Source organism: Carcharodon carcharias, chromosome 17, assembly GCF_017639515.1.
Source record: "Carcharodon carcharias isolate sCarCar2 chromosome 17, sCarCar2.pri, whole genome shotgun sequence".
Lineage (NCBI taxonomy): Eukaryota > Metazoa > Chordata > Chondrichthyes > Lamniformes > Lamnidae > Carcharodon > Carcharodon carcharias.
The window spans coordinates 95,528,465-95,548,153 of record NC_054483.1 but is presented as its reverse complement, the minus strand read 5'-3'; the positions used below and the strand labels follow the sequence as shown (position 1 = coordinate 95,548,153).

The window sequence follows — 19,689 nt, the reverse complement described above, 5'->3', positions numbered from 1 at the left end:
AGTGCTACCACTGAGCAGTTCTGCTATACCAACTTCCACCTTTACTGTAAAAATGACCCTTGTTAAACTGAGGTGTGCTTGCAACAGCAGCCTTGAATCGACTTTAGAACAAGCATGCGCACAAAGCTGCAAAACACTTTTTGAGACACTCTTCCCCAACAAAAGCATGCTGCTAAGCCTTCAACAGAACACAAGGACTTACCCAACAATCTGGTTAAAATATTTTCTGTAGCCTTCAACAGTTTCATGCTTATATGAAAGGGGGAGAAAAAAGAAATTTAACAGGTGATCATAAAGATATCAACCACACGATAACATGCAACTCTTAACAATCATTGTGAACAATACCATGCTTGACTGTGGCTGCAATACCAATCCTGCTTGCTTCCTTCGTTGTTTTCTGTAATAGTTCTCGAAGGTTTCTCGATCACCCTATAGCAAAAACATATTGGAAATTCAAAACAGTTCAAACCAATTCAAAACAAGAAAGTAAGTTTCACTATCTTTATCTACAATAGTTTCTATTGTTAAATGAAGAACATTTTTCCATTAATCTGTTGCTAGCTTTTGTGAAAAAAGGCACCAATAAAATGTGGGATTGCTTCCAATTAAAAATTACAATTATTAAAAAATATTTCTCTGCAGGTTGCCTGTTATATTAGGCCAAGTGAATAGCCTAATAAATTGTCTAGGACATTAGAACCTCATTACACCAAACTCAAATCTACTAAAACTGAATTTAGTGAAGTTCTCCCATGTTTCTGCAAACAATACTGTGTTCATATTTTGCCAGTATGTTTATTACACCAGTAATGCCACTGGGTTTGAGCATTTCAGTTCAATGATGTATCTGTTTTCAACATTGAACCTGATTGAATTTTTTGAAGACTTGGCTAAAGTAGTGGGAAGGAGAATGTTTATAATTGTTATTTATATGGACTTTCAAAGGGTGTTTGGTAAAGTTCCTCATAAGAGACTTGTAACTAAAAGTTGAAATTCTTGGAATCGCGGGCAAATTATTGAACTGGTTAGGAAATTGGCTGAATGGTAGGAGATAGAGTAGGGAAGTTGGGCAGGTGCTCTAATTGGCAGGATCTGAGTGGTGGTGTCCCTCAAGGATCTATTTTGGGGCCTCAGCTATTCACTGTATTCATTAATGACTTCGATGATGCTCAAAAAAAAACACATCTAATTTTCCAATGGCACAAAGAAAAGCGGCATTATAAGCAGATGGAATCATAATCTATTAATATCTCTTTGCAATTTTAAGTGATTGAAATTTATTTGCCACAATTATTCCCAATGTTGCCAAATGTAAGGCCATCCACTTTAGACCTAAAAAGGATAGAACATGGTATTTCTACATGGTGAAAATGTAGAAACAGTGATTGTTCAAAAATACTTGAGGGTCCAGGTAGATTGATCATTAAAATATCTTGAACAGGTACAGAAAATAATCAAAATGGCTAATGGAATGGAATTTATATTTAAAAGGCTAGAATACAGGGGTTAGAGGTCATGATTCAACTATATAAGGTCCTCGTTAGACCACACCTGGAAGACTGAGTGGTGGGTGCCACACCTTAGGAAGGATATATTGGCCTTGGAGAGATCCAGGGCTAAGGAGCATAGTTGAAGTTAGAGCCAGACCTTACAGGAGTAAAATTAGGAAACATTTCTAAACATTAAGGGTGGCAGAAGTTCAGAACGTTCTCCTGCAAATGGCAATTGATGCTAGATCAACTACCAATTTTAACTCTGAACTTGACAGATTGTTATCCATACAGAGTTAGGTTTCAGGTCAGTCATGATCTCATTGAATGGTAGGAATGGAAGAACAGGCTTGAAGGGTTAAATGATTTGTTCCTATTCCTATGTTCTCTCACTGGTAATAGCTCTCCTGAGTAGCATTGGTCTGTCAGCTGAAAACCTGTAGAGTGCAAGTTTTACATACTCAGCCTAGTTGAGTCATAACACACTTATTAGGATCCTGTGTATGTCATAGGATCTCAAATATAGCCTACCACCTCAAGCGGTTGCTCAAGTTGGTTAGCGGTAGGCTTATGGGAAGATTGTTATGGTCCACATCATTGCTGGGATTGGTGCACTAAGTCATCCCTTATTAATTTCAAAGCGTTACCAACCCATTTCTGATACATTTGTATCAAATCTCCCCTTAGCCTCCTCTTACAAGGAGAGTAAACCTGGTTTCTCTGGTCTCTCCAGGTAACCTGAACTTCGTTTAGTGATTAACTCAAAAGCACCCGTTTTCGATCTGACTGCAAGCAGCAAGAACAGCCTCCTCGTCCTGTGTGTCCAAGTGTTAAAACATGCCTGTCTTTCAATAGAGCTCCACCTCGGCCCCTGTCCCTATAACAACCCAGTCACCTGGGCCTGTTTCTAGACACAGCTAATAGGAGATCACATTCCCCCTCACTAAATTACTCCATTTACCTTTAAGTAAAGGATACAGTTTGAACCATAACCATCTTTTAAAGGCTAGTGGTCATAGCAATCTCAAAGTTTCCCACTGCCAACAGATCCTCTGATAGCAGTCAGAACCAACTAATTGCAGTGCCCTTACCTTTACCCTGACTGAGATCAACCAATCTAGAAAGGATTGCAGATCAATCCTGAAATCTTCCTGATTTATGCATTTTTGAAGTGCTTAGCTCAAATGAATGCTAATTCATAAACAAAGTCTATGCAAATCGGAATCATGAAATGGATTACATGGAATGCCTTGGTATATCGGTTTATTGGACTGAGGTGCTTGAGGTATTTGATCATTGACTAAGAGAAGCACTCTTGTAGAAACCATCTGTCTGCTTGAAACTATTTGTTGTAAAGTACTCTTTGTCATCCTTTCCATGAATGCAACACAGTTTTATTGCTAGCTGAACAAAGCAGCTTAGCATTATATGTTTTGATTTTACTGTGGAGGTTACTGCCAGGTCAGAGCTGTTTTAGCCTATTACTTAATTCTTTAAGAACCTGGTATTAATGGTGCAGGGATAATAGGCTTTTCAACTAATAAAAGTAAGTGCAGTACGGCCATTTTAGATGTACTTATGTTTTAAAAAGCCAAAGAACTGCTTCCCATTAAGCAAAATATTTACATTTTTGTAAAAAAACTAATAGTTTGGGATTTGGAAATATAATTGATATAGTGTGATGTGACAGCCATACATGCAAAACACAAAGCATTGTAGGTTATAATTTTGAAGGCCGGTTATGGGTGGTAAAACCTTGTTTGTCAATCACTATATGTCTAAAGGTTTTATGTTGCAATAGCTATATGAAAATGGCATTAACAAATAACATACATCACAAAATATAGTCAGAGCCAGACAAAATAAGAATCCAAAATCCATGAACTCTTTAGAGAGTGGACCAAAACATATCCAGTACAATAATCTCTACTGCATAAGATCACAACCAGAAGTCAGCACTATAATAGTAAAGATCCATGGGAAAATGGAGCACAAGCAGACAGTTGTGTGACAATACTTTATAGATATATATTGAGCTGCGGGATGCCAGAAAAACAAACACACCATGGTTTAATAAAATAATCAAATTTTAGAACTTCGACACTTGGCCAAATAGGCTATTAATATCCATAGCGAAGCACATGGTATTACTGTCATGGTGAAATGTATTTGCAAATGGTTTCCTTTGTGTAATGCTGTCGTTTAAAAATATGTTCTCAAAAAGTAGAAGTTTCAAATCATTGTTTCAGTCATTCTGTACACTGATCTTTGGCAATACTAAATTCCAGAAAGGGACACTTTCAGAAAACAGTTCAACTCAAATCGGTAAGACTACCCATGGTCTTAGTGGTTGCCTTTCTCCTCGACCAGTCCTACGCTGATAAAGTTTCCTACATAACACCATTGTGGGATCACAAAGATAACTGACCCAATGATGAAGAGGGGCGATTCTTGAGATTCACCTGTTTTTCTTAGTTCTGAACTCGGTAGTAATTATTTATAATGGAGCGGGTGGCAACATCACTTTACAGGATGGTATTAAGCACCAAACAGTGGAATAAAGCAGGAAGGTGTAGGTTAGGCCAGATAGGGACAACAGGCTGCTTTCCCTAAAGGATCACAATGAACCACTTGGGTTTTCACAACAATGTGACAACTTTCATGATCATTAGTTTTCTGGTAGCCTATATATAAACATTGAAACTTCTTTAAAATGCTTTATTGTCTGCTACATATAGCCTCAGAAAGTCCAAAGGTGGCAGGATGGAACTCAAACTAGAGGTAAAGTTTTGATCATATTCTTTCGTCAAGATTTGCTGAGGCTATATACTTGGGCAATCATAGAAGCTATGGCAAAGCTAGATGGACACGAGGTGGGAAAGGAATGGAAGAATGTATTGATAGAGTTAGATGAAGGCAGCTAGGAGGTAGCATATGTGGTATAAAAACACCAAACGGACAAGTTAGGTCAAATGGCCTGTTTGTGTGCTGTACATTAAATATAATTCAAGTAGCATTTTGTTGGGGAAGGATAAAATTGGCAGAAAAAAGTCTACGGCTGAGAGCAGCCAAAGACAAAAAGATCTGAAAATTTTGAGACAAGGAATCATGCACATATTACAACACAAAGTAGCAAAGTCAGTGCAGTGAGGGGCCAGAAAATTATAGCACTTTTTAAGATCTGTAGTGAAATGCAAATGGGTGAAATTATTAGACATCAAGTGGGCAGAAATGTTAGTTTCCCTTTCGTCACTTTCTATTGCTATCAAGACCAATGCATTTGCAATGTAGTGCCATAAAATCACCAAACTGACCTCAACATTTCAACTTTTCATGTAGGTAGTACATAAAGTACAGGATGAAGTCCATACTAACAACAAAGCATGACCTTGCTGTGTCATGCACACCATAGGCAGAGAAGCTTCAGTAAGGGGTAAGCACCACCACCCAAGAGCTAAGGTTGCCATCTGAAAAATCTCTGTTCATCACTGAAGACGACAAGGTGATTCAGTGCCAGTCATTCACAGCAGTTAACATGAGGAGTTCAGGAAACCATTTGTCCTTAGTTCCTTGGTATTTTCTCTTAAATTTGGATTCTAAGTACATTTCCCAATGTCCAAAAATAAACTAAAATCAAATTCAGCTCAAATTCCAACTACTTGATGCAATGAAATAGAAACCAGACAGGTATAAGTAGCAATAATAAAAACAAAAAAACTGCGGATGCTGGAAATCCAAAACAAAAACAGAATTACCTGGAAAAACTCAGCAGGTCTGGCAGCATCGGCGGAGAAGAAAAGAGTTGACGTTTCGAGTCCTCATGACCCTTCGACAGAACTTGAGTTCGAGTCCAAGAAAGAGTTGAAATATAAGCTGGTTTAAGGTGTGTGTGTGGGGGGCGGAGAGATAGAGAGAGAGAGAGGTGGAGGGGGGGGTGTTGTAGGGACAAACAAGCAGTGATAGAAGCAGATCATCAAAAGATGTCAACGACAATAGTACTATAGAACACATAAGTGTTAAAGTTAAAGTTGGTGATATTATCTAAACGAATGTACTAATTAAGAATGGATGGTAGGGCACTCAAGGTATAGCTGCATTTCCCCCAACTTAGTCTATTGCATTCGTTGCTCCCAATGTGGTTTCCTCTACATTGGAGAGACCAAACATAAACTGGGCGACCGCTTTGCAGAACACCTGCGGTCTGTCCGCAAGAATGACCCAAACCTCCCTGTCGCTTGCCATTTTAACACTCCACCCTGCTCTCTTGCCCACATGTCTGTCCTTGGCTTGCTGCATTGTTCCAGTGAAGCCCAACGCAAACTGGAGGAACAACACCTCATCTTCCGACTAGGCACTTTACAGCCTTCCGGACTGAATATTGAATTCAACAACTTTAGGTCGTGAGCTCCCTCCCCCATCCCCACCCCCTTTCTGTTTCCCCCTTCCTTTTTTTTTTCCAATAAATTATAAAGATTTTCCTTTTACCACCTATTTCCATTGTTAAAAAAAAACCCCCACTAGAGCTATACCTTGAGTGCCCTACCATCCATTCTTAATTAGCACATTCGTTTAGATAATATCACCAACTTTAACACCTATGTGTTCTATTGTACTATTGTCATTGACATCTTTTGATGATCTGCTTCTACCACTGCTTGTTTGTCCCTACAACCCCCCCCCCACCTCTCTCTATCTCTCCACCCCCCACACACACACCTTAAACCAGCTTATATTTCAACTCTTTCTTGGACTCGAACTCAAGTTCTGTCGAAGGGTCATGAGGACTCGAAACGTCAACTCTTTTCTTCTCCGCCGATGCTGCCAGACCTGCTGAGTTTTTCCAGGTAATTCTGTTTTTGTTTAGTTATAAGTAGCAGTTTATGCAAGTAAATAACAGACCAAATGAAACTCTGAATGGTTGATCATTTCCCATCTCATGTGTCATTGCCTCCCCACCCACCACTTCTACAGATTTACTGATGGTAAATGCCTGCTGTTCACAATCTCTTTCGCAAATTCATTTACCTGCGTTAAAGGGTTTGTACACATGGTCGCAAATTTTGGTCCATTCGCAGTATTGGTCCCAAAAGACCTTCAGAAATTGGAAGGATTTATATTGAAGTTCATACCTGTTTATCATCTTCATGGGAGTGCAAATGAGGGAAAGAGCCTAAAAATAAGGGGTTGACTTCCTAGATGGTCAGTGGAAGAATTTGAAAACACAATACTATATTGATTGAGTGGCTGCGGGGGGGGTGGGAGGGTGGGTGAAATCAGCTGGTGAACTACTTCATAGATTAATGCTTTGCAGGTTTTAATTTTTTGAAACAGAAACACAGATTTGTTTGGGTGAAAGGGTTACCTTTCATCAAGCTTCCTTATGAAGTGTGAATAAGCTCAAAGCCAAGCTGCTAAACGACATGCTGGCACCTCAGAACAACTATATGCTGGATAAAGTTAAGACTAATTGCATGTTGTGGTGATAGGGTTTTTGTTTACGATGACTAAATTCAAGGACATACTTTTTTTTCCACTTTGGCTTTGTGGGGTTGTGAATTTGAGGGATGTCACTGCTCAGGAGAGATAGGTAAAGAGTTGGACAGATTTCCACATCTGGAACAGCAAAGCTCAGAAGTGCAGCAGGCAAGTAATTTTGCAATGGTCAGAACCTATCTAATTCACTCCCATTATAAAGCATGCTCGCTGTACGTGATTTCACAGGAACGTAACCCCCTGCGAACTGCAGGGCTTTACTGCACTTAAAAGTAGCAGTCAAGATCCTGAAGGCCTAGCAGCCTTAACTACACAAGTCAGGAAGTTCCCAGGTTCAATTTCTTATTTCTGCTGAACTGACTGATCTTGACTAATTCAGTGTAACTATGCTCCATCTAAGAATCAACACATTCAAGTGTCAGTTTAATGCATTGTGAGAATGAGGTATTCTCCAACAGTACATCATCCCTCACTTACAATTTTAAATATCACTAGGCCAGCATCAGTCCCGTGCTCAAAAGATGGGTGTACAGGGTCCCCAGGTGTTGCCATGATAAACCCAGGCCAGGTTCCTACTCTCTAACACAGAGAACCTTGTGCATCTAGAGCAACGGTCAGTCTAGAACAAATGCCCACCCCAACCAAATACAGACCCCCACCCCTCTCTTTTGCTGACTGCTGCATTTTACATATAGAAAAGAGTTTTCTACAGAAATTAAATCCTGTGCTACATTTGCACTCCACGTTGATACAACCAAGATACCTTTGAAAACAGAACAAAGTTTCACTTACCAGTTTGCTGCCTGCCTGCTCCTGTCCACAGGCTGGGCTTTGCAGTGGGAAGCAGAGAAACCAAGTGCACAGTCACCACCAGGTGGTATCTTAAACATTAATGAAGATTTTTATAACCCTTCCCCTACCCAATTCTGCACAGCCACAGCCGGGGAAACAGACCTTCTCTCCATTGGCTCCTACTCATGAAGACATTCTCAGTACAAAGATCTCCCCCGGGCCTGCTCCCAAACTCATTGCTGGCAGGAATTTTCCAGCCTTAAGGCTCTCTCCTCCTGGCTTTGGCAGTGTTGGAGACAGCAGTGGCGGAGAAGCTGCCAGAAGTCTCGCTCCCAGCCCCCATTCTGGATTTCAGGCCACTTTTTTTCTCTTATTCAAATTCTTGTCTTCAATGTTACGGAGAATGTCGAACTGGTCGTCAAGCATCTTATTGAAGCAATCGGTCTCCTGCATGGCAGCAGCAGGACCAGCCAGAATAACTGCTCCAACTTCTCCAATCATAGGTTCCTGTCCTTACTGCTCCTCCAATCATAGATTCTGTCACTGGAAAAGCAGCAAGAATCTGTAATTGGAGGAGCAGCTCCTCTCAATTTTGGTCTTTCCCATGCTCGCCAATCCTCCAATCATAGCTCTGCATTATTTCCCCGTTCCACTGACACTTGGACTTTCAATTGTTCAGCCCTATTTGGGTTACAGAGGAGATGGCCGTTGGAGACATGTTTGGAATGGCAGAAAATTCTCATCCCTGAAGGTATTTTTGCTAACAAACTTTTGGCAGGTCACATTAATATTCTGGTGCTTTTTTCTCATGCCTTGAGACAAGTACTGCCTCCGTAAGCAAACCAGTGCTTCCTATGAAGTAAAGCATTATTTTATAGGTAAGAGAGTCTGGAAGATAGCATGTTCAAGAAGAACAGTGAACGCCTTATGCTGCTGATAAGCTCACTGAATATTGCAGGGGATCACTTTTACCGTGATCTCTGATTGGTTAGAGCACAGGAGATGGCAATTCGGCAACTCAGCTAAACCAAGGTCCCTACTTTTTCAGTGTAGTCCGACAAATATTCTCTCTTCAATTAATTATCTAATACCTTTTTGAAAGCCACAATTGAACCTGCCTCCTCCACACTCTCAGGCAGTGTGCACCACTTGCTGTGTGCAAAAAAAAATTTTCCTTTTAGGCAAAACATGTGCTTTATTAAAAGGACAACTTTTAAGAAAATTTCTGACTCTTCCTGGTGTGCAGGCAGAGGGGGAATGGGTTACTGCCTTAGGTTCTTTTGCCATTCTCCTTAAAATCGGTGTCCTTGGTTCACAACCTTTCCACCAGTGGGAAGTTTCTCCCTATCAATACTGTCCAGGCCCCTCTGATTTTGAGCGCCTCCATCAAGTCCCCCCTCAACCTTCTCTTTAGCCACAGCTTCTCCAATCTATGCACATAATTGAAGTCCCTCATCCCTGGAACCATTCTCATAAATCTTCTTTTCACACTCTCTAATGTCTTCACATCTTTCCTAAAGGGTGTTGCCAAAATTGGACACAATGCTCCAGCTGAGATCAAATGAATGTTTTTATAAAGGTTCTTCCTTGCTTTTGTAATCTATTCATAAAGCCCAACATTTTGTATGCTTTATTAAACACATTCGTAAACTGCCCTGCCCCTTCAACAACTTTTGCACATTTATTCGCAGATCTGTCTGCCCCAAACCCCCTTTAGAATTTTATCCTTTATTTTATATTGCCCCTTCTCATTCTTCCTACCAAAATATATCACTTCACACCTCTGCTTTAAATTACATCTGCCATATGTCTGCCCATTCCAGCCTGTTTATGTCTCTTAAGTCCGTAACCACCTTCCTCACAGTTCACATTATTTCCAACTTGTCATCCAAGTGTAGGTCATTAACATAGATCAAGAAAAGCAATACCAACCTTTGGGGGACACTAATATATACTATCTTCCAAGCTGAAAATCAAGCATTCAACACTGCTCTGTTTCTCTTCACTCAGCCAACTTTGTATTCACTGCCCTTTTTACTCCACGATCTTCAACTTTGTTGACAAGCCTGTTATGTGGAACTTTATCAAAGGCTTTTTGGAAGTCCATGTACATTACATCAAATGCTTTCCTGTCAACACTGTTATCTCCTCAAAATACTCAATCAAATTAATTTAAACACAGTTTGCCTTTTACAAATCCGTGCTGGTTTTCCTTAATTAATCCACACATGTCCAAGTGACTGTTAATTTTGTCCTGGATTGCTGCTTTTAAAAGCTTTCCACCTTCGAGGTTAAACTGGCTGGCCTGTAGTTGCTGAACTTATCCTTTTTGAATAAGGGTGTAACATTTGCAATTCTCCAGTCCTCTGGCACCACTCCTGTACCCAAGATAGATTGGGAGTTTCTGGCCAGTGCCTTCATAGTTTCCATCCTTGCTTCTCCCAGTATCATCAGATACCTTCTCATCTGGTCCTGGTGACTTATCAACTTTTAAATACAGCCAGCCTTTCTAATGCCTCGTCTTATCAATTTTTAGCCCATCCAGTGTCTCAACAACCTATTTCACTATGGCTTTGGCAGCATCTTCTTTCTTGGTAACAATGGATGCAATGTCGTCATTTAGTACCTCAGCCACACCCTCTGCCTCCATGCATAAATTTCCTTTTGATCTTTAACCAGTCCCACACTCCTTATGCTGCTCTTATTTCATTTTTCACTTCTCCTCTGAGTTATGTTCAAGCTGGTTCTCACTTGTTTTATCAACATGACTCTGTCATGTGCACTCTTTCTGCTTCATCTTGCTCTCTATCGTCACCCTGGGAGCTCTGGTTTTGTTTGTCCTACCTTTCTCCCTTCATGGAAATGTACCTTGACCGTACATGAACTCTCCTCTTTAAAGCCACTGCATTGTTCCATTTTGCCTTCCAATCTTTGATTCCAATTTATTTGGGCCAGGTCTGTTCTTGCCCCATTAAAATTGGCCCTCCCCAATTAATTATTTTTACTCTGGATTGCTCCTTGTCCTTTTCCCTAGTACCCATAAGATTTAGGTTAACTATGATCACTGTCCCCTAAATGCTCCCCTACTGACACTTGATCCTCATTCCCCATAACCAAATCCAAAAATGCCTCCTTCCTCATTAAGCCAGATACATATTGATCTAGTAAATTCTCCTGAGCACACCTCAAACTCTTCCCCCCCTCTCTGCCTCTTTGTATAATTATGATCCAAGTCCATATTAGGTAATTAAAGTCCCTCCTTATCACTATGTAATTTCTGCACCACTCTAAAACTTCTGTGCAAATTTGCTCCTGTATCTTTCCCACTAGTTGGTAGCCTATAAAATACACCGAGAAGTGTAAAGGTACCTCTTGTTGCTTAGCTCTAACCAAATAGATTCTGTCCTTGCCCCTCCAAGACATCCTCTCTCCTGCACTTTAATATTTTTCTTAATCAATACTGCCACCCTTCCTCCTTTCTTTCCTGAACAGCTTGTATCCAAGAATATTTAGTGTCAAATCCTGCCCTTTTTTGAGCCAGGTCTCTCTTCTCCATAACATCTTATGCCAATGTGGCTTTCTGCACCTGCAACACATTTCATGCATTCACATACATGCACTGAAAACCCAATTTAGACCTTATTGCATTCTCTCTTACTCTGACCCCACCTTATTATTTTTTACCTGAGCGCAACCTGTCTCTCCCAATTATTTGTACACATTGTTTTTCCTCAAGTGACTTCCTGGTTCCCACCCTCCTGCCAATTAGCTCTCTCAAATCTGTCATGCAGGACCTCATCCCTTTCAACAATCTCATTGGCAATGATATGGATCACTTCTGCTAGCTGTTAACCCTCCCTTTTCAGTGCTTTGCAACCAGTGACATCCTTGACCCCGGCACCAGGAAGGCAACGTACCTTCCTGGATTCATATCTGTCTGTTCCTAATCCCCCAATACTAATGCTTTAAATATCTTCCTCCCCCGCCCAACCCATACAGCTGAGCTAGGCGAGGTGCTGTGCACATGACTCTGGCTGCAGTCCCCAGAGGGATCATCACTCTCACCAGTATCCAAGAACTGAATACCAGTTAGAGAGCTGGATGCACTCCAGCACTACCTACCTAGTCTGTCTTGGCTGCCTGGCAGTATCCATTCCCTCTCTGCCTGCACACCAAGGAAGAGTCAGAAATTTTCTTAATAGGTATCCTTTTAATAAAGCATGCGTTTTTCCTAAAAGGCACTTGAACCCCCTTTCCTGTAGTTTATAAGCCAACTTTCATTCTTTTTACAAGAGGATGGTCAAACCATGGCTTTTTAATAAATGAATGGAGGGCAAATACTCTGCTGCAAAATTGAATTTCTGATAGTACTGAGCCAGTCTTTTGATTATTAAAGTCCCAGGTTTTATCCTTGCACTTATGGTATCTTCAGATGTTACTGGAGAGATTTGATGGAAAAGGGCTGATGACAGATAGCCTCTGAAGCTTCTTCAGAGACTAAAAGTAGAAGTACTTAGCCAATTCCATTCACAACATCTTATTTTAAGGGTTCACCTTCCTGAGAAACAGAAGGCGCCAGCTAGGCCAGGTGTCTGTACTTAAGGTATTCTTCACATCTACATCAGCAAATTAACTGTTTCATGATGCTAAAACTAAATCACTTTAGTGAAACAGAAAAGAAAGTTTGGACAAAGCTTCTCCAGGCTGTCAATTGGGACACCACATATCAATCCTGAATTAGTCTTCTCAAAAACAACTCCTTTTGTTCTGGGATCTTCCAAATTAACTCAAAGTTATGCATTGTGTTTTTTTTTTTAAAAACAGGTAACAAACAAGAAAAAAAAATTATTCAACACAAGCCCAATATTTGTAGAGCACCTCAATGCTTCTGATCAGTGGAAATTCACTTTCAATCAGATAGACATTTTTTTTCCATTTCATCACAAGTTTAAACATATGACTGACATGCCGGGTTAGATTATCCGGCCCCCTTGCAATAAAGGCCAACATTTTATTTGCCTTCCTAATTACTTGCTGTATGCTAACCTTGAATTTCATGTATAAAGAGCCCCAGATCCCTCTGTACCACACAGCATTCTGTAGTCGCTCTCCATTTAAATAATCCTACCAATGTGGACAACCTCACATTTTCCCACATTATATTTTATCTGCCAAATGTTTGTGTGCTCACTTAACTATCCCTTTGCAAACTGTGTCCTCTTTACAACTTGCTTTCCCACCCATCTATGCATTATCAGAAAATTTAGCTACAGTACAATTGGTCCCTTTAACCAAGTCATTAATATGAACTGTAAATAGTTGAGGCCTCAGCACTGATTCTTGTGGCACTCCACTAATTACAGTTTGACAACCTGTACATGACCCATTTATCCAGACTCTATATTCAGTTAGTTAGCCAGTCCTCTATCCAAGTTAATATATTACCCCCCATACCACAAGCTTTTATATTGGGCTGTAATCTTTAAGTGGTACCTTATCGAATGCCTTTTGGACATCCAAATACACTACATCTACTGATTCCCCTTTATCCATTTTGCTTGTTACATCCTCAAAAAACTCTAATACAATTGGCAAACACTTCCCCTTACATAAACCATGTTGACTCTGCTTGATTGTATTATGAATTTCTAAAACGTCCTGTTACAAGTTTCTTAATAACGGATTCCAGCAATTTCCCAATGACTGATGTTCAGCTAATTGGCCTATAGTTTCCTGCTTTGTGGATTTCCAATCTGCTGTGTCTCTTCCAGAAGCTGGAAAATTTTGCAACATCACACTGTACGCTCTGTCTGGCTCTGCAGCCACTTCTTTTGAGACTGTAAGATGCAGGCATCAGGTCCAGGGGATGCGTCAGCCTTTAGATCCATAAGATGATACATACTGTTCCCATTATACACTAGTGGTGGAGTGAGTGAATGTTTAAGATGGTGGATGGGATGCCAATCAAGTAGGCCGCTTTGTCAAGCCTCTCGAGTATTGCTGGAGCTGCACTCATTGAGGAAAGTGGGGAGTAACCCATCATTCTCCTGACTTGTGCCTTGGGGATGGTAGAAAGGCTTCAGAGAGACAGGAGATGGGTTACTCACTGCAGAATTCCCAGTCTCTGACCTTCTAATGCAGTCCCATTGTGTGTGTGGCTGGTCAAGTTTCTGCCAATGGTAACCCCCTAGGGTGTTGATGGTAGGGGATTGAGCAATGGTGATATTGTTGAATATCAAGTGGAGATGGTTAGATTCTCTCTTGTTGGAGACAGTCATTGTATGGTACTGTGCGGCACAAATGTTACTCGCACTTATAAGCCCAAGTCTGAAAGTTGTGCAGGTCTTGCTGAATGCAGACACAGACTGCTTCGTTATTTGAGTTATAAATGAGGTTGTACACTGTGCAAACATCCTCACTTCTGATCTTATGATGCAGTGAATATCATTGATGAAGTAACTGAAGATGATTGGGCCTAGGACACTGTCCTGAGGAACTCCTGCAGGTATAGCCTGGGCCGGAGATGCTTGGCCTCCAACAACCACAACCACTTTCTTTTGTGCTAGGTATGGCGCCACCAGGGGAGAGTTTCCCCAATATTCCCTTTAATTTCAATTTTACTAGAGCTCCTTGAATTGACATTCTGTCAAATGCTGTCTTGATGACAAGGTCAGTCACCATCACCTCACCTCTGGAATTCAGCTCTTTTGTCCACATTTGAACCAAGGTTGTAATGAGGTCTGGAGCGGAGTAGTCCCAGCCCGAACTGAGCAATGAGCAGGTTATTGCTGAGTAAGTGCCGATGGTTAGCACTGTCAACCCCCCCCTTCCATCACTTTGCTGATGGCTGAGAGTAAGCTGATGGGCTGGTAACTGACTGGATGAGATTTGACTTTCTTTTTGCGGACAGGGCTTAGCTGGCCAATTTTCTATATTGCTGGGCAGACACCAGTGTTGTAGCTGTACTGGAATAGCTTGGCCAGGGGCACAGTCAGCTCTGGAGCACAAGTCTTCAGCACTACAGCTGGGATGTTTCAAGGCCCATAGCCTTTGCTGTGACCAGTGCACTCAGTTTCTTGATATCACAATGTGAATCAAATTAGCTGAAGACTGGCATTCGTGATGCTGGTGGTCAAGATGGATTATGCACTCAGCACTTGTGGCTGAAGATGGTTGAAAATGCTTGAGACTTGGTTTCTGCACAGACTTACTGGCCTCTGCCTTCACTGAGGATGGGGATGATTTTGGAGCCTACTCCTCCCATTAGTTGTTAATTGTCTATTACCATTCATGACTGGATGTGTCAGGACTGCAGAACTTTTATTTGATCTGTCGATTATGGGGTTGCATACCTCTGTCAGTAGCGTGCTGCTACTGCTGTTTAGCATGTACATAATGCAGTATTGTAGCTTCACCAGGTTAGCACCTCATTTTCAGATATGCCTGGTGCTGCTCCTGGCATGCTCTCCTACACTCCTCATTAAACCAGGGTTGGCCCCTTGGTTTGATGGTGATGGTAGAGTTCGGGATATGCTGGGCCATAAGGTTACAGATTGCGGTTGAACACAATTCTGATGCTGCTGATGGATCATAGTGTCTCAGGGATGCCAGTTTTGAGCTCCTAGATCTGAGCTGAATCTATTCCATTTAGCATGGCGGTAGCACCACACAACACAATAGAGAGTGTGTCCTCAACGTGAAGGTGGGGCTCATCTTCACAAGGACTGTGTGTTGGTCACTTTTACCACTTCTGGCATGGACAGATGCATCTGTGACAGATAGATTGGTGATGACAAGGTCAATAGTCTTTCCCTGGAGTTGATTCTCTTGCTACCTTTGCAAAATAAGTGTGGCAATATGTCCTTCAGGACCTCGGCCAGCTCAGTAAGCGGCGGGGCTATTGAGCCACTTGGTGGTGCACATTGAAGTCCTCCATCCAGAATGCATTCTTTGCACTTGCTACCCTCAATGCCTCTTCCAAATGAAGTTCAACATGGAGGAATACTGATTCATCCTTTGAGGGAGGGCAGTAAGTGGTAATCAGCAGGAAGCTTCCTTGCCATTGTTTTACCTGAGGCCAAAAGGCTTCATGGGGTCCAAAGTCATGGTGAAGACTTCCAGGATCACTCCCTCCCATTTGTAAACCACTGCGCTGCCAGCTTTGCTGAATCTAACCTGCTGGTGGGATAAGGAATATCAAGGGCTTGTGATGGAGAAATCTCTATGACTCTGAGTACAACTATGACTTGACTAGTCTCTAGGACAGCTCTCCCAGTTTTATTATATCCCCAAATGTTAGTGAGAAGGACTTTGCAGGATCAACTGGTCAGGGTATTCCTTTGTTGTATCTGGTGGTGTGTCTTTATCGTATCTGATGTCTAGATTGATATTGGATGGTCTGTTATGTTTACTTCGTATTTGACTTATCTGTAGTCGTTTGATATAATTGTCTGGCTTGCTAGACCATTTCAGAGGGCAGTCATATTGCAATGGCACTCACTGGCCACACTCGCAATTTGAACATTAACATTTCTAAATGTCAGTAGACTACAGATTGCTTTCTTCAAAATCCCACTGTTGAAAGCTAACTTAAATTATGAGGAAAGACACATACTGATAGTGCAAAGCACCTCCTGAACTAATTAGCAATGCTAGAACAAGTTTACCATCCACAATCTGTTTTTCTCTAACACGTGTGCACGCACACACTGTTTTACTTCATCTCAATAAATGTTTGAAATTTGGTCTTCAACTTTAAACTAATTCTGAAAAACTCAACTAGGGAGAAACCAAAGAATAAATATTCCAGCAGCTTAACTACCTTGGGAATTTGGGTACACCAATATTCGCAGACTGGCGTCCAAATGGCCTCCTTCTGTGCCATTAATGACTCTGACAGCAATTCACCTGCAAGTGAAAACTTTTCTGAAGGTATTAAAAGGCACAGAAGTTTGTTCAATGGATAAATTTAATTATGTTACAGGGTCTTGCCAATCATGACAGCATGAGCTTTTAAAATTTAATTTAAATCGTACTTTTGGACATTAGCAGCTTCATTAACTGAGAAATATTGGCAGCTGATAAATTTTCAGAAGAAATTTTAAGTATCTTGTGAGAAAACAATAATACAGCACCACATGGCACCAGAGTCAGTAATTATTAACAGGAAACAGTTTACATAGGACTTTTCCATAAAAGGTATTTATAAGGGGTCACTAACAAACAAAGTAAATAGAACCAGTCGATGTAGCATATTTGGATTTCCAAAAAGCATTCAACAAGGTGCCACAAAGGTTATTACACGAGGTAACAGCTCATGGGGTTGGCGTAATATATTAGCATGGATAGATAATTGCTAACAGACAGAAAGCAGAGTCAGGATATACAGGGTTTTTTTGGAGTTGGCAGGCCTTGGAAGCGGGGCAGCAATTGATTTGATTTAATCGATTCCTGGGATCAGAGAGTTGCCTTATGAAGCAATGCTGAGTGGATTCGGCCTTTATTCATTGGGGTTTAGAAAAATGAGATATGATTGCATGGAAACACAAAAGATTCTTAAAGGGCTTGACAGGGTAGATGCAGAGATGTTATTTCCCCTGGGTGCAGAGTCTATGAATAGGGGCAGCATCTCAGGATAAGGGATCGATCAACTAAGATTGAAGATGAGGAGAAATTTCTTCACTCAGAGGAATCTATGTCTTTGGCATTCTCTACCCCACAGGCCTGTGGATGCTCAGTGTTCAAGTATGAGACAGATTTTTGGACTCTGGGGGAAATCAATGGACATGGAGATCAGGTGGGAAAGTGGGTTGAGGTCAAAGGTCAGATATGATCTTACTGAATGGCAGAGAAGGTTAGATGAGCTGTTTAGCCTGCTCCTACTACTTATGATCTTATAATAGATCTTACTGACACAAGATTTAGTCCCAAACCTTCCAATGTCCTCACAGGAAAATCTGGACTTAAGTCTGTGTTGCACATCAGGACCCTGCAGAAGTCCTGGCACACACATGCGCTGTAATTGCCTGGGAAGTTTAAACCTCCCATGGGCTGATTCACACTGCCCAGGACCCTCTGCGAAAGTCTCCAACATTGAGCTGTCAGGGCCTTGGGCCAGATACGCAGGACTTACCTGGATACTTAGCCAGGAAATGTTAAGCTGGTTAATACCTGGTCTAACTCGGACATTAGCCACCATTATTGAACTGAGCATCACAACTAGCATCCCCAATCACCACCACTTGAAGTCAACTTGCTCTCTACCACCACTGACCCAACCCAACTGCCCACCTACTCACTCACCCAGTCATCCACTAACTAACCCACATTGAAAGACTTATGGACCTTTAAAAACTTGGCTCAGTAAGACAGCTGGTGCTGTAAAAAGGGGGCATTATCCCCTCCTTCCTTCAACTCTTTTGTACTCACTGGAGTTACCCTGGAGAGGTCATGAAGGCCCATTTCTGCTTCAGCCAGGATCAGATGTCCCAGATGAAAATGGGCAGTGTCATAGGGACACAGAAAGCTTCAAAGGCACCGGCAATGCGCCCAGCATTGCTGCTGACTGGAAGACCTAGACTTTGGACAGTGTGACAACAGGAAGTAAAGTTTTGTGGACAAGTGCATGCAAATGCAAGATTTTCTATCATGACATGAAAATATTTCAGAAAGGAGCCTCTTGGGTTGAAGTAGTACATTCTATACACAAAAACATATTAAACTATTTAAATCGAAGTCAAAGGAAAACAAATCCAATTATACCTTATATTATGAAATTTGCTGTAGATATATTTAGAGAATTCAGTATTCCTTTTATTCAGAATCTCCCTACTTCAATTTTCTCACAAGTATGTTTAAAAATATTGCTTGCTACAGAAGCTGAGTACAGTTTTGCTCTTCACTTCATATACAGGTATTTCTATACGGCTTTTTAAATCTCCTTGTTCTTATTTGGCAAGCATAACCATTATACTTTTGATAGGCAGTTGGTGAAGGAAGTAACCAGACCCAGTGTTTACTTGGAATAGACTTATTTAGAGTGAAACATTATAGGTATATAGCCTCTGACTCCACTCTCCTGTGTCAGTAAGTGTCTCTTTATATGTACTCAAGTAACCATTCAATTAGTGCCCACCACTTGTACTTAACCTCAACTGAAACAACTGAAAACCACTAATATCCTTTCCTGTATAATGTGCAAATGCATAATCCCAACTTTAAAGAGAAATATTGAGAAATTTGGACAACACTTACCAAAATGCTGTATATATGCAGACATCTGTAAACAGGAGAGAAATCCACTAGATCCTGGGCAGTGAGAACCTGCAGAATATGTGCATTATTTTGTATGTGTATGCCAAAGCTTTAAAACATCAACCAAACTTTAACTACACTAGCAGTTATTCTGCAAATGTAAACTAACATGTCTAACTTTCGACTCTAAAAATGTTGAGCATACTTTAATACATGTTCTAGAGAGACCTCATAATTGTACCTTCAAGATGCCCAGAAAGATCAGTGCTTAGCTACTAATGGGAAAGATTCCCCACCCGAGTTCCAGACCTTACGTTCCACCTTCAGATAATCATACCTTGTTAACTTTATGCCAGAGCACTACTTAGGTCAGCACATAAACCATAGGGTTGCATACTAGGCAGAACAAATTAAAATATTTTTATAAACTCCTGCTAAAACCATGCACCCCAGTGTTTGATCATAGATATGCATTCAAAGTATTTAAGACCAGCCAACAGTTCTAGTTGCCCACTGAACTCGATGAAGAATAGTTATCACAATTTCTTACGCTGAGCTTTTTATACCTTTGCAATGTTTAGTCTAGGACAGAATTGAAAGTAATAGAAACTTTCACTAATCAATGAAAAAATGTACTTTTTGATCATCACAAATATAT

At 40.9% G+C, this 19,689-nt stretch overlaps 1 protein-coding gene across 11 annotated transcripts in view; it reads right to left on the bottom strand.

Annotated features, from left to right (window-relative positions):
* LOC121289876 (exocyst complex component 6-like) overlaps nt 1-19,689 on the bottom strand; it is a 187,942-nt gene that overhangs the window by 111,453 nt on the left and 56,800 nt on the right. For all 11 annotated transcript variants that reach the window (XR_005945666.1, XM_041209805.1, XM_041209807.1 and 8 more), the window contains exons 8-10: nt 19,032-19,100; nt 349-432; nt 203-249 (exon numbers count right to left, since the gene is read on the bottom strand). Coding sequence is in view for 10 of the 11 variants with exons in the window: in XM_041209805.1 (XP_041065739.1) it covers nt 203-249; nt 349-432; nt 19,032-19,100 (200 nt within the window). In the remaining variant the exon portion in view is untranslated. The remainder of the gene's footprint in view (nt 1-202; nt 250-348; nt 433-19,031; nt 19,101-19,689) is intronic.